Raw genomic sequence first — 15261 nt, 5'->3', positions numbered from 1 at the left:
AGCACCTTTCCAGGCCTGAATCCTGAATTTGCCAGTGCTCAGAGGCAACTCTGCTCCTGAAGGATGGGCTGAGATGTGTCATTCACAGAAAACCTTCAGAAAAGAACAGATGTTTTCAGGAAGTCCCAGATGGCAGGCAAAGGCGGGTAGGAACCTGGCAGAGCCTAGAAACTCCAATCTGAAGGTCCAGGCCCCAAGTTTTGGAAGAGAAGAGTAAGCAAAAGAACCAGAAGGAGGTCTAAAGGCTAAAGTAATAAAGACATGAGTTTTCTGTTTAGAAATGAGAACAGGGTCCTGTCATAAAACCAGCCTCCCAGCCATCAGTCTGAGGTGTGAGAGGAGAGATGCACTGGCCAGGAGGGGGTTTAAGTTTTTTTCTCCCATCAACAAGCTGTGATTTGCTAAGTCATCTAACAAGTTCCTCAGTTTCAGCTGTAGAACGGGCGCTCATGGCATTGCTTAGACCTAGGATCCAGTGAGCTAACAAGCTAACATATGAGACTACACTATGTGGACCAAATGTGTAGGCAAAGTACATGCTGTTGGAGTGGCTGGTTCTAGGATGGACAGTGAGAGTGCAGGCTGCTGCACGGTCTCTCCCCTTGCCCCCATCGCTCCATGAAGACTAACGGCCTGCTCACAAGCAGGGCATGATTTGGAAAAGTGAAATCTGAATTGGGGAACACATCATGCTCATGTCCAGTTCTGGGCTTTCACTGTGCTCTGTCTCTGGCTGAGGGGATCTCTGCTCTTCCCAACCACAGTCTACCTGGGAAGACCCTACTCAAGCCCAGCCACCTCCAAATTGAAGTACTAATGCCCAGGCTGCCCCTTTCCCTTCGGGACCTCCATCCCAAAGTGCGGTATGTGAATATACAGAGCAGCGTGGCTCTCAGACGACTTCATGTAATTTTCTGAAAGCAGGGACCGTGACTTCTTTCCTTTGGTTCCCCATAGGATACAAAAAATGGCTCTGAGGCAGATAGAAAAATACTTGCAGAAATAAGGAAGATACAATATGAATTTTCAGACTTATCAGTTGACTAACTGCCGAGTATTTAACAACAGTCTTTCCTTCACCAGTCTTATCAGCTCACTTCAGTAGTCTCATAAAGGTCTGTGCTAATGTTCAATTTCTATAAACTACTTAATAAATATTTCACTTTACATTGGCATAACCCATGATAAATCCACAGGAAATAAGAGCCACCAGCAGTGGTAGGATCAGAATACTTTAATAAGATACCAGTGTCAAAATACATTTCCTTATAAAGTTAAGCTCCCATACAGTTATAATGTTGTCAGTAGGAATTCGACAATATAATAATGTTCATGAAATCGTTACGTTGACAGGTAGGGTTAATATGAAGCTTGGAATATTTTTCAGTGTTTTAGTAAAACTGCAAGGGTAAAATGCCCTTAATGCCAGGGCAACACACACAGGAAATCAAATACCAGCATTTACATGTCAGTAACCCTTCAAGTTCTGCCTGTGTGGGGTAACGCTGTGTGGGGTAACGTTGTGCAGCTAAAATATGATTTAGACAACACCATGACTAAGGAATTTCTCATATAACTTAAATTTCTTTTGAAAGCTACTTTTTGTTTCTGGCAATAAGTCCATCCGGGCTTACTAAATAGTTGGCCTAATGTGCTTTGTGTGTGTTTTTAGAAACTTCTTCGTTGTACCCATTACAGAAAAGTTCCATGTAATTGGTATTGAAAAACCAGAGGTGTCGTCCCTCTTACCCAGTGAGTTGCAATGTGCTCTGGGAACGCTATTTTCAGTGCTTCCTACCTATACCTGTCACTGCCCGACCCAGAGACCTCAGCCAGGGCCTGCAGCTCGGGGCCATCCCTGGAGGCCTTGCAGGGCCATCTGGCTGCCAGCTCAGGGGGGCTGCAAGGCTGGTCTGGACCAGCTGCTCTCCTGCTGTGCAGCCTCCTCCTCAGTCCAGCTCCACGGGGCTCCAAGGTCGTGAGCTTGGAGGACGTGGACCGGGTCACTATACCATTTCTGACCCCTCATTTGCATGAATTCCCATCTAAACCATCTCATGGTAGTTCTGGAAATGTCTAAATGTGCCGTGTGAAAGACCATCCGAGTCACATAGCTCAGTGCACTTGAAGGGCTAGCAACAAAACCTTAAGAAAAGTTAGAGCACTTCCCCGCCCCACCCCCCGACCCCACAACGTGCCATCAGACCCTCTTGGCAGCAATAATAATAATACATACATACATAGTACATAGAGAACATGAGGGGATAGCGCGCAGTGCTCCCACTGAATGACTCCACTGCTCGGATTGTCACACCTATGGCATATCACAGATGGCAAAAAGCCGACAGAGGGAGGCCTTCCACAGTGTCCGTACAGGCCGTGGGAGCACTGGACAAGTCTGCAGTGTCCACAACACCAAGAAAAATTAACAGCTTTGAAAAGATCTTAAAGTGATTTTGTGAGCAGGATTCCATTTCCGTTTCTAAGGTTTTAGATATTACAGAGTACCCATATATATGATAAACACTTAACCCAGATATAAATTTTCTCTTTTAAAAAAACTCAGTTATGTTTTTGAATAATAATAAAAAATCCACCGAATGCGGGGGAAAAACACCAGTTTAGGAAAAGCCACGCTGTGCAGCCTTCACAGATAACCACATACGTTGGAGTTGACCCTTCACATTTCTTTTTTTCCAAAATCAGAGCAGAGTCAGCTTAAATCAAAAAAACCTGAAATTTACAATATGGTGATTAGTTTTAAAAAAGAAAGGAGAAGGGCTCTGCAAGGGAGAAGCCACAAGCTTGGAAAGCAACATCATTTTTGTTTCTCTTTGGCAACAACAGTAACGAGGAATCTTTTTAGTAAAATGAAGCTAACGCTCTCCCTACAGGAGAACAGACATGCACCAAACTTGTTAGTGTGGACAGTTGTGTGTGAGAAGGAGAGAAAGGGAGAGAAACCTATAGATAATATAAATTAGAAGTAATTGAAGGTGGAGAGGAAAAAAAATCTTACAAAATTTAAGAACATTTCAGAACAGGTAAAACAATTGTGTACTTTAAAAATAGGGATAATAAAGTGAGCATCTCAGAAAAAGGCCACTGCGTGGTGACCTGGGCAAGTCTGCCAGGTAAGTCCATCTTGTAAATAGTGTGCTGGTGTTAGAAATACCTAGTTACAAAAACAGATGGAGAGAGTGAAGCTGGTGGGACGGTGTCGGCAGAGGTGCTGCCCAGGTGCAAGGCCTGGCTCAGGTGGCCTGGTCCAGGGCTCTGAGGAGGTCCCCTCCTTGCAGGAGCGTGGAGCTTCCCAGCACGGGCACGTTCACCTCACAGTCATATCTGGTCAGTTCAGGCAGCAGGTAGGACTCAAACGAGGGCCCGAGCAGCCGGCTTGCCATGCCTGAAAGAAGGGTTGGTACCATAACTTAAAGGCCTAAATCAAACATCTGGAAAAGTGACTGGGCGATACCAATAGGGCAGCCCTAATTTCACTCTGCTCCTTCAGTGGTGTCTCCCCCATGGTCTGCTGCACGCCTGGGGAACGTGTCTGCCTTCAGACCCATTGCCTCAGGCGGGGCGCTGAGACCCAAGAAAGAGGACAGCGCGAGGTGCGGGCTGCAGCACAGGGAGGTGGATTGCTGGTCCCATGCCTGCTGGCAGCAGGGAGGAAAGGCTGAGAGGGAGTTCGGAACCACCTGGCATCTATGCTCACATACACAGAACATGCAGAACGCACACACACACACACACACACAGCCTGCCTCAAGATTCGAGGGTCTGAAAATCCAGTTTCCAGTCACCACCCTCAGCAGTCCTTTCTTCTTGCCTCTGTGCTATTCTGCTGAGGAGGCAGACCAGTGAGTGGCAGAGGGGACATTCCCAGTACGCACATAGGCCCCATCCCAGGGAGGAAAGGCTTAGGTGGCAGCAGAGAGCCTGGAAGCCCTGCGTTCTGCCCCTCCGATGTGAGATGCCCACCTTCCTTCCCTTGCCCTATCTGCAGAGCCTCGCTCCTCATTCTGCAGGAGGCCATTCCCTCCTGCACCTCCTAGCCCAGGTCCTTGCTGGGGTCCATGCCTGCCTCCCCAGCTTGACTGCTCCTGTGGACAGTATCAATGGATACCTGCTCACCATCCCTTGCTAACTTCTCTTATTCATGGTCAGAAGAGAGTTTAATAGGATTCAATTCTTTTGAAAAGAATATGATTTCCCCTTGATTTCAATATTCACGGTAACTTGTGGGCTTCATAACAGGAAGAACAGTGCTGGCTACCTCTTACTGCACATAAATGTATACTAGTCACTGAACTCAACAGCAGAGCCAGAATTTAAGCCAGGGCTGTCTGGCGGTTCTACAGCCTGGACTCTGAAGCACAGAACTAGAACTTTCCCCAAACTCTACTGCTGAGGAAATTGCCTTTTAGGACAGGGGCCTGGTATGTTTTTCCGTAAACCACGCATTATTTTCATGCCAAACAGAAACCTCATGAAGACATCTATGTTTCACAAGATACTATCAAGACGAAGGTGGCCCAGGGTTGAAGGCAGGCATCGGTGCCTACAGTTGAACCAATTCCAGTGGGGTGGGCCTACCAGAGCTTTCCAGGCTGCTCTCCCTGCAGCAAGTTTCGGCATGCTCTCAGCACCTGCCCGAACTCAGAGAGACACCCCAGTGTGCCCAAGGGACTTTAAAAAAAACACATCCATATGAAGAACTGAGGAAGTGGGAAGGCTCCGGGATTCTCAGGGTGGAAAGAGCCCTGGATGGCACCTGATCATGGGAGGATTCCCTCTGAAGCCCCAGGGAAGGAGCACTCCCTTCTCCACGCAGCAAGCTCGTCCCTGCATAGACCAGAGATCCTCTGCCCAGACCCCTTCCCAACTCTCTGAACCTTCTCTTTAACAGGCCCTCACCACTGTGGCTGCCCGCTCTTTCTTCTGAAAGTGCTCTTGTCAGTCAACAGTGGGCCAGTGTTCTAGGGGTGGCCAACCCAGTGTTCAGCCCTCTGTGGGCAGCAAGTAGTGGTCTGCATTCTTCCTTCAGTATTCTAGCCTGAGTTTTTTAGTTGTGTCTCAGACCCACCCTCTGGGGGGCCTGTCACTGATGTCACAAGGAACTTGTGAGGAGGTTCCCTAAATCCAAGGAGACCTGAGCCCTGGACATGTGACTTCAAGTCAAGCACTTCCCTGTGCCTGGCACTGTGCAGACGCTGGAAAAAAAAATAGAGGTGGGCTTCCCCCGGCATTGGATCCTGAGTACACCCACCTGACACCTTGTGGGCTGACGACAGGCTGTAGTCCTGGTACTGCGTGGCATAGCACTGTGCAGGGAACCTGCTCTTGCTGTTCTCCCCGGGACTGACGGCAGATGGAGGCTGTGGCAGCGGCAGATGTCTCAGGGGATGGCCCAGGCCCCTCACAGGATTTTGGGTGAACTTACCTGAAAGACCAAAGTCAGAGGGTGACGGTAGCACTGGCCTGAGGGAGGGGAGAGGCCAGGAAGCCCTAGCATCCCTTTCCTTTATAAAAGGTGCTCAGAGTCACCAGAACTACAGCCAGCCTTCAGGACCCTCTGATGGCGTCATCTAAGTCAGAGTGGAAATGGAAAAGTTGGGTGTGTGGGACTGGGAGAGGGACAGAGGATATCACCCCATTCTAACAAGGCTCAGAGAGGCTGGTACGGTCTGTGGTGAGTGAATGGAAGAACCAGGATAGGCTCCTGAGCCCCAGTCCTTTCAGCAGAACCCCCAGGAGGCCTAGGCCTGTGGCCGCTGCTCACCATTGGGGACATTTGCGCTCAGTGGCTTGTCCGGCATCAAAGGGCAGCTCCCACCCCTGAGGTTCTTCATCCGTTTCCACATCAAATGTGAAGTGCTGCCACCAGGTGGGTCCCCCTGGGAGTAAGAAGGGCAGATGGAAAGGGGAAAGGGCCAGAAAACCAGGTCCCCAGACTGGGTGGGTTGGTTGGGCCTGGAACAGGGCTGTCACTGGCTTGAAAGGGCCACATCCCCACCCCTCTCAGCAGCCCTGGGTTCCCTAAGGTCTGTGGACAGGCCCCTGTGGCCAGTCGGGATGGCTCACCCCACTCAGGTCCTGGAAGGCTTGCTCTTCATACTCCAGCTGTCGCTTCAGCTTCAGCTTGTTGGAGAGGGCTACCATGGCCGGGCTCAGCACGTCTGGGCCTCGAGCCCCAAAACCCTTTGCAGACCTGCAAGCCCGAGAGAGCAGGCTATGAGGGAGTCTGAAGCCTCATGCCACCCAGTGCCTTCTCATCTTAGGGGCCCTTCCAGGCCCAATGCTTATGCCTGTGATGACTCAAAGACCCAAAAGACAGAGTCTCAGAGGCAGGCTGTGTACCCGCAGGCCAAGCCCGAGCTCTGCCTCCTTCCTCAGCTGTAAGATGCTGAAGGGCTCAAGCCTCCTGGTCTGGGGACGGTGGCCGCTTGGCTGGGTAGTGTTAGTCCTTAGGTGGTTTCTTCTGCTCCGTCTCTCCCCTGCCTTTTGCTCCCACTGAAAACTAGTTAGGCTGCTCTCTAAAGGTCAAGTACCACCGGCCCCTGGGAGTGGCAGGTCATGTAGCCACCACTGTGGCTTAGCCCAGCGAGCTCTCAGCTGGTGAAATGGGCATGCTGGGGAGATGGGAAGGCACTTCTGGAGCCTGGGCACAGCTCGGAGAGGCCGCAGTGGTGGGGACCCGGGGGCAGTCAAAAGGCAAGGGGGAGGCATGGGCATTTTTTTGCTTTTTTCAACCAGGGAAAATCATCACTCAGTTTTCTGTGTCCTGTGGCTCAGATGATGAACCCAGATAAGAAAGGCATTCTGGTGGTAGTTCGAAGGGAGACACTGAGGTACAGGGCTCTCAACAAGCCACTTCTTTGCCTGCCTTCAGTCTCCTCCAGCCCAGATAAAAACCTGTCCTATGCTAGGCCTCACGTGGCTCGAGGTGATTCCCCAAAGTCTGAGCTCAGAGAAGGGCTAAATGGGGTATCAGATGGCTGTGGAGAGGGGCAGGGGCCTCCCTGGGGGTCCAGCTATCTCACTAGTGGGTGCTTCTCTGTTCCGGCCCTACTGGTGCAGCCGAGTGCCTGCCACTTACCTTGTCTTGAATGTGGAGATATGGGGCGGGGAGACAGGGGGCCCCAATGGTGCCGCTCCCAGGAACTCTGTGCGCTGATCCCCGACGGCCCACTTTGTGGGCCCAAAATGTAATGGTGGATCTGGGGGCCACTGGGTATTGGATCTGCCCCCCATGGAAGAGAGAGGGGTGCTGGCCTGGCCACAGCATGGTGGCAGGGATGCTTTGCTTCCGGCATCAAAGAAGATGGAGGACATGGGCCGGTGCTCGGGCTCTGTCTTCTTGCTCTCCAGCTGCTGCTGAAACTTGTCCAGGAGGAAGGGACTGTGCGGGGCTACAGGGGCCAGTGGCTGGAAGATGTTTGTCATGGCACTGAAGCAGTGCTGGGGGGTGGACTGTGGGTTCTCCGCCAAGAGCCGCTCCTCGGGGCAGATGGGGCTCAGCTGGAAGTCTTCCCCGTCCATGGGAATATAGGGTGCCAGTGTCTCCAAGTCCAGCTCATTGAAATCCGTCTGAGGGGAGACAGCACGGGCAAAGAGGCAAGGGGGTTGGTACGACCTCACAAACACTATTCCAACTCGGCTCCTGCAGAGCCATTCCTCTCAAGTACCATTTCACAGTGCTGCTCAAACACCTCCACTGGCTCCCTAGGGCCTATCAGGAAAACCTCAGACTTGGCTGTGTCATGTACATGACCTTGTATCATGTACCAGCCTTCTCCCGAGGTGACCCCCTCTTCACCCTGCACATTGAGAAATGTTCTCCTCTCTCCATCCCACCTGCCAGAGCCCGCCTTCTCTCTTAAAGCCGAGCCAGCCCTGTCTACTCCAGCCTGTGGTGGTTGTCCTTGTCCTACAATGCTTAGGCCTGTGGTGCACACTGTGGCTTTTTTGTCCTCTTCTCCCTCCTGTAAGCTGGCACGGGCCTAAGCAAGCAATGAGTGTCCAGGTCCATCTGTGGACTCTTGCAGAGGAATAGCCAGACCCCAGGGATAGAAGGACTTTGGTTCCAATCAGCAGATACTCAGATCATCCCTTAGCATGGCAGTGTCATGATGGACGCTACAGGGAATATAAGCAGATGCGGAAAACAGTTTCTACCTTCAGAGACTGACACCCTCACTGGGTGTCAGCTGACTAATGACTGCAATACTAAGCAATCTTTAAGGAGCAGAAGCAGATAGTTGTGATTAAGTGCCACATGATACATACTACAGGAGTTCTGAGGAGGGAGGGTGATAGAAAAGCTAAAATAGGGAACGTTTTGCAGAGTAGCTGGGATTTGTGCCAAGTAGGATCAAGATACAAACTAAATGGTAAAGCAGAAATCTGGTTGAACTCAAGACTAAGATAAATGGGGGATTAATGGTTTTCCCTGGGGTTTTGTAAGACACGTACCCCTCCCTCTACCTTATCCTTGTTTACATAGTTTTTGCAAGAACACTGGCCTTATGTAATAAATGTGTTCCTGAAAAGTTTATGTAAATGAAAAATTGTCAAACAGATGTTATTTTAAAATGCATTTCATATAAAATGATTATTTTTTTAAATCACAAGATGAATGTGTTTGTAAAGGGATTGTCCCCTATGTTTATACATGTTTTTTGCATTTGGCTATGCTTGTTAAATGTAGGGCCTGTTTAAAGAAAGGTGCAGTGGTATTTCGGTTTTCATGTGCACTAAGAAAGTTATCTAAGGAGATAGATATGCTGGAAGAACTGGATTTGACAGTGGGAGGAGGGGGTGACCACAGGTTCCATTAGCCTGCACTCTCACCTTGTTCAGGCACACACCCTACCCTGATCTCCACAGCCACCTACCTGGGTACTGCATTGGTCCTTGGCCTCTGTGTCCATGGCGAAGAGCTTCTCAATCACTTCAATCTTCAGGTCGTTATCCAAAGATGTATAATAGTCTTCAGGGCTATTGGGCTAGGGGCCAGGAAGGAGGGGGACAGAGTCAAAGATATGGCACTGGTCTCCCCAGAACTCCAGCACGGAAGAAGAAATGCATTCCTGGACCCAAAGGTTCAATTCCATTCCACCACACAACTATTTGTAGAGGGGCAACTAATTAACAAGCTGTATGAATTAGGTCAATTCATCAACCTTTTTCAGCTCCAGTCTGCTCCTCATAAAATGAGGCTACTATCGCTTCACAGGTCCTTCTTGAGGAACAAACAGAATACAGGCTGCGGCCAGCAGGGCTGTGCAAACTGCAGCTCTATGCCACATATGGGATGTTACTGCCCTGCACAGGGACTGAGCTGGGGGCTCAAAGCCCTTCAAGGAGCTTATTTCAGTGGGGTTGGGGGATGAACACTGAAAGGAAGGAAATAGCTCTGATACCTGGTAGGTAAGTGTCACGGCCACTCTAGGGGGCTCTGTGATAACTGGAGAAGGAGAAGGACAGTACCTGTCCCAAATGTCCCTTCAGCCATCTGGCAGCAGTCATACATAAGGAGCCCTCTCTGTGTGCTCGCCTTAAGAGGGCTGCTCACCGTGGAGCAGCTGCTGCTGCTGGTGGCACTGGGGGTGGTGCTGCCCGGGGCGGCTGCCTGGGGCACGGTGAAGGCAGGCAGGCTCCCAGCCTTGCTCTGGGTGCTGTGGCTCCTCAACTCTGTGGCCCACGGCTGGCTCGGGGGCAGGATGGCCTTGCCATAGGCTGAGGATTCCTCGAAGTTCTGATTCCCTGTGGAGACAAGGGCCTGGGAGGTGAACACCCACAACCATCGGGCTCACCCCAAGGCAGACGAGTCCCAAACACTGCAGAGAAGGCCCTAAGAGGGTCTGGAAGGCATGCCTGGGGCTGGGCACACCCTGGGGCTTAGCTGGGACACACGGGCCTCCGACTCTGGCTGAGTCAATGCAGAGACTCCCTGTAAAGGGAACAGTCTCCTGGAACATTTAATTTTCAGAGACTAAATATAGTAGGAGCCACTGTTCCCTAAGGAGCAATCCGGAAGGGTAGACAAGGAAGGTATGAGAGGAGAATTGGGCTATTTGCCTCAGTACTGCCACAAACAAGCTGCGAGACCTATTGGCCAAGGGCCCGCTACATTTGAGATTCTCTTCAGCGGCAATCCTCACGTGGCTGCTGTAGAACGCATCTAAAAGGGGCTGGCACAGTCCAGGGTGAGCACCACTCTTGCAGCCACAGCAAGGCCAGGAGAGGGTGGCAGCGGGTTGCCAACTGGGGAGCATGGGGCTTCAAGGGTGTTTCCAGGATAGGAGCAGCAGAGGGCTGAAAACCCTGCTGGGGTCCCCAGTGACTTACATCCCTAGAGACAGGCAGACACTTGAATGAAGTCGTTGGTTTGAGGGCTTAATCCCAGGCCTCAATATGTTCTCTGTGTTTTTGGAATTATCCTTCCCAACATTATTCCAACTTAGCTCTCTGCCTAAATAAGCAATCTGTCCTTCCAGACCCTGGTAGGAATTGGCCCCTTCTCTTTGACAGTGTCCAAGCTGCCTCAGAGCAGATCCCTCACCTCTCCACTCCCTCTCATCTCAGACTCTCACCACCCATGGTGGAGAATCGACTCCTCAGGGGAACGTCCTCTCTTAACCCCTCCTCATACAGCACTTGCTGAGGTTGGATATGGGATGGTCTTATCAGGGCAGAAGCGTGTGGTGTTCTTTTGTGCTCAGCAGAGCCTGGCCTCTAACAGGTGATTAACAAGACTTGGGGAAGGGGCTGGGGTAGCTCTGGTTAAGAAAAAGCTGTAGCCAGGGAGGCCTGTTATGATAAGAACTCTTCCCAGCCCCAACAGGGTTCCAGGGGCCTGGCTTAGCTAAGAAGCACCCACCGAAATCCAGAGAGATGATGGCGTCTCCTGGGGTGGGAGCTAGCTGGGCCAGCTCCTCAGGCTCCTCCTTTAGCTTGGTGAATAGGAAGTTACTCTTCTCAGACACAGCCCCCTTGCCACTGCTATCAAAGATGCTGTTCATGGCCATCAGGTGGGGCTTGAACAGGGATTCCGTCTGGTCCATGGAGAACACCACGTCATTCTTCTCAATCTCACTAATGGGGGAAAAGAGCCGTTCAGATCTTCCACATTTTCTAGAAAACTTCTGCTCCCCCAGATGCATGGAAACCCTGACAGCTAAGCTCTCAGACAAAAAATGGGTAGGACCCCAGGCATTGGCATCTTATAAAGAACCACACAATAGAAGTGTGTGAGCCATGGAGGTAGTGACAACAGGGGTATCCTCTGAATGTATGTCCATTTCGGATTGTGTTTTATTAAATATTATTGCACTTGAGTGGGGTAGTATGTATGAGGTCTGAATGCTTTTGTTTTTCCCTATTTCTAGAAACAACTAGAAATGACGTCCTCTAGCTTTCTTTCCAGGTACTATAGAGTGAAGGCATGATATCTTTTTTTCCCAAAAGCATGACCAATTCTCTTTCCTTTTTCCCCATTCAGAAAATATTGACTACTGTGTGCTATCTGCCTCCCCACCTGGGTCAGATGCATGACATAAATGACAGATGACAGGGAAAGGGCAGAAAAAAAATCCCAACCCAGTATCCCACTGTTCCAAGACATCCACAGGAATCTTCTCAGTCACTAGGGTTAGCCCTGCAAGAGCTCCCTGAGGTGGTGCCCAGGGCACTGAGAGGCCTGGCATCTCCTAGGCCTGTCATCCTCAGTCTGGGAAGCTTGGGCACCCCCACATACCCTGCACCAAGGCCCGCCAGCCCTCACACACTCACCTCAGAACGTAGTTGACACACATGATGCACTGGGGCTGCAGGTTGCGAGGGTTGTAGATGACTGTCCCCTGGGTTTCCAGCCACACGTAGCCCCCATGCTTTGCAAGCATCCGGTACTGGCCACTTACCACCTGGCCCTTGGTGCACACTAGGGGAGAAACAGAGCTGAGCTTAGGGAGGTGGGGCAGGGGTGTGCACCACAGGCTCAGCAGATCCCATGGGAGGGCAGTCTAATCTGCAGAGGAACAGACAGAACAGGGCACCAGGACAGTGAGGACCAGGGAGAGTGACCTGGGAGGGAGCTTAGGGATCACCTCAGCCAACTCTTCATTTTAAATCTAGGAAAAAGAGGTGAGAAGAGGTGAAGTGACTTGCCCAAGGCTGTCTACTGAGGGAGGGACCCACTCACTGTACAACTGGTGCAGTGGCCCATCCCCAATCCCTGGACAAGTCGGGCTCACAGACCAGCTCAGCTATAAGCAGAACCAAGACCAGAACCTGCCTTGCTTTCTTCACGGGGTTCAATGGGAAGAAGCCCCTTCACACTGGGTAAGGGGAGCCATCCCCTGTCAAGCACTCCAGGTTGGGGGACTTCTAAGCAGCTTAGAGAAAGCCTGACCTCAGGGCAGTTTTTTTGTTTTTGTTTTTTGTTTTTTGTTTTTTTTTCCCAGCAGACCCACCACCAATACCTGCTTATGAATAAAAGCATTTAAAAAATTGACATCTTTGATTTTTCCAGGTCATCTGTCAGGCTTGCCACCTTTCGGTGCGGTGAAGGTTTGTGATCCACAGCAAAGGCAGAGGCAAACCACCTCACCCTTTCTCAGTTGGGGTTGAGAAAGGTCTGGGACCCTGGCAGCCCACACAGTCTCTTCATAAGCTGTAATAAATCTCTTACACTCCTTCTTCTCCCAACTGCCCAGCTAGGCTTCCTGCTTATGAGGTTTTTCCTCTTCTAGATTGTTCTACCAAGTGTTCATTTAAAAAGTGCTTTTATTGTCTACCTTGGGGAAGGGTTTCACATCACAGGACTGTCCCTCCCCAGTCTAGAATGCTCCATCTTCTGCCATTCAAAAGGAATCAATACAGCTCTTTAAAGTCTAATAATGTTAGAATTTTTGGTATTTTTCTGAACTGCCCATTCCTTGGGAATTTACAGAACTGCAGCTCAGAAGCTCCCAAATCACAGAGACGTTAGGAAAGAGCATGGAGGGAGGATTGGGAAATCTTGCTAGTTTGGGGATTTTGAGAAAGGAACAATCCTTCTTGGTTTTGGTTTCCTCCTCTGCAAAACAGGATATTGATAATAATAGTAGTAATGGTAATAATCGTCATCATTAGCTACCCAGTATACCACTGCCATTTGTACTGAGGATCGAATATATCTACATGGCTTATCAGGTACATAAGTGTTGACCAACTGTCACCAACAAATTTTGTATAGGAAAAGCCACCTCTTTCTTAGAGGTACTAATACGTATTGTGCCCATGCCCTGTCACAGACAATTTGTTACACGTTGGTAGAGAGTGTCATGAGGGGCCACTTGGAAGGATATCCAGGTTCTCCTGGTAGGCTTGCAGGCCTCCTCCCCATTCACCAGCCCCGTACAGCTGAAGAATGTGGCTGTCTTCATACTAGTGCAGTTTAGTAATCCTTTACACTTACGTTTTGCTTTCCTCTTCAAAATTTAACAAGCACCTGCAAGGTGCAAGAATTCCTGTAACTTACGTTTGTATAGTGTTCAAAACTATCTGATAAGATGAATTCATTTCTGCAAAGCATTTAGAACAGTGCCTGGCACATAGGGCACTCACTAAGGATTAGGTCATCATCACTGCATTTCATAGGCAACACCATGGGGTGCCTGTTGTTATTCCCACTTTACAGCTGAAGAAACTGAGGCTTAAAACTACAGAGTGATTCCACCTCAGTGGAAACAGTAGACAGAATTATAGTTCAAATTAAAGATTCCTAGTCTAAGCTTTTTCTGTTTGCTCTTAATTTTTAAAAATAAATGTCATTGTGGTCAAATTTACCTTCAATAAAACACACACCCATTTGAAATATACAGTTCAACAAGTTTTGACATACGTACAGTGAAGGCGTAGAACTTTTCCATCACCGCCCCCACCACCCCATTTTTTATGCCTCTAGGCAATCTTCATTCCCACCCTGGTTCCAGGCAACCACTCTTCTGCTTTTTGCCACTATATATTCGAATTGTCTTTTCTAGATTTCCATGTAAGTGGAATTGTATAGGAGTATCTACTCTTGTGTCTGGCTTCTCTACACTCAGCATGTTTTGAGATTCATCATGGTGTTGCAGGCATTTGTGGTTTATTCCTTTTCATCAGTGAGTTGTATTCCGTTGCATGGATGTACCATAATTTGTTTATCCATCTGCCTGTTGATGAATGTTTGAGTTGTTTTCAGTTTTTGGTTGCTGTAAACATTTGTGCATAAATCTTTGTATGGACATATTTTCATTTCTCGTGGGTGCAGCTAGGAGTGCAATTGCTGGATTACATGTAAAGTATATGTTTGTAAGAAGCTGCCAAGTTATTTCCAAAGTGATTGTATCATCTTGTCTAATCTTTTAAACAAAATCCTGTGCCACAGGAAGGATAAGTATTTTCTTTTAATACAAGGAAACTGAGGCCAGAGGGTTATGATTTGCTTCACAGCTTACAAGACAATAGTGACAGAGTCTGAGCTACACAACACGTCTCGTGGCTCCTAGTACAGTGGTCTCTTGATTACCTGGGTCCACAAATCACTGGAAAGACCAAATTTGCTGTTGCCACTGTCCTAAACCATCATGGACTCAACCAGGGAAACAACTTTTACCCTTCCTGCTCTCCCTTTAGCTGTGCCAGAGGCTCCTCTGCTGCACTAAAATGATTCTTGCACAATTTCAAGTGCCTGTATTTAACTTATTTAGACGGTCCTTAATGCAAACCAAATTCAGGGCTCTTACTCTTTTTGATCAAACAGTGCAGCAAGCAAAGGTTTTAACTGCATTTCTAACAATTGCAGACAAGGGCCTGCTCTGTCAGTAGAATATAATTAACGCCAGCTTTCTAATCATCTGGTCATTAATGCCAGCCTTAGTGAAGGGCCTGCTGCTTAATAGATAGGAAAATAAGATTAAAGGCCATAAAAAGCCTAACAGCACATAATATCCTCATATAACAAAGGCAAACTGACCCCTAACCTCGCCCCCAGAGTAACAATGTACAAATTATTAATCCATTTGGAAATTACAGCTTTCAATGATCTAAATCTGGTTGAGCTTCTCCAGGCATTTCAACGGTAAACCTTTACAGGCTAAGACATACATGGGTGTCAATGGGGGACCCCGGTGTGTGACTCTGGACCCGTCTCAAACCTGAGCGTCCAGTTATTCTAGAGCATGTGTGTGACTCTGTAGTGCAACTTTATTTGCAAAACCTCAAGGACAA

At 49.1% G+C, this 15261-nt stretch overlaps 1 protein-coding gene and 1 long non-coding RNA gene across 2 annotated transcripts in view; one reads left to right on the top strand and one right to left on the bottom strand.

The window, feature by feature from the left end:
- Positions 1 to 15261, top strand: part of LOC139357833 (uncharacterized) — a 104955-nt gene that overhangs the window by 42440 nt on the left and 47254 nt on the right. The window lies entirely within an intron of this gene.
- Positions 1220 to 15261, bottom strand: part of LOC105464962 (endothelial PAS domain protein 1) — a 90320-nt gene continuing 76278 nt past the window's right edge. Inside the window, exons 8-16 of the mRNA XM_011713131.2 lie at positions 11800 to 11947; positions 10889 to 11103; positions 9581 to 9771; positions 8901 to 9011; positions 7103 to 7593; positions 6088 to 6214; positions 5786 to 5900; positions 5273 to 5446; positions 1220 to 3406 (exon numbers count right to left, since the gene is read on the bottom strand). Coding sequence (XP_011711433.2) covers positions 3255 to 3406; positions 5273 to 5446; positions 5786 to 5900; positions 6088 to 6214; positions 7103 to 7593; positions 8901 to 9011; positions 9581 to 9771; positions 10889 to 11103; positions 11800 to 11947 — 1724 coding nt within the window. The 3' untranslated portion in view covers positions 1220 to 3254. The remainder of the gene's footprint in view (positions 3407 to 5272; positions 5447 to 5785; positions 5901 to 6087; positions 6215 to 7102; positions 7594 to 8900; positions 9012 to 9580; positions 9772 to 10888; positions 11104 to 11799; positions 11948 to 15261) is intronic.

The sequence above is a fragment of the Macaca nemestrina genome, chromosome 13 (assembly GCF_043159975.1).
Source record: "Macaca nemestrina isolate mMacNem1 chromosome 13, mMacNem.hap1, whole genome shotgun sequence".
Taxonomy (NCBI): Eukaryota; Metazoa; Chordata; class Mammalia; order Primates; family Cercopithecidae; genus Macaca; species Macaca nemestrina.
Note: the sequence above shows the minus strand (reverse complement) of the source record. Positions and strands in the feature narration are given on the sequence as shown.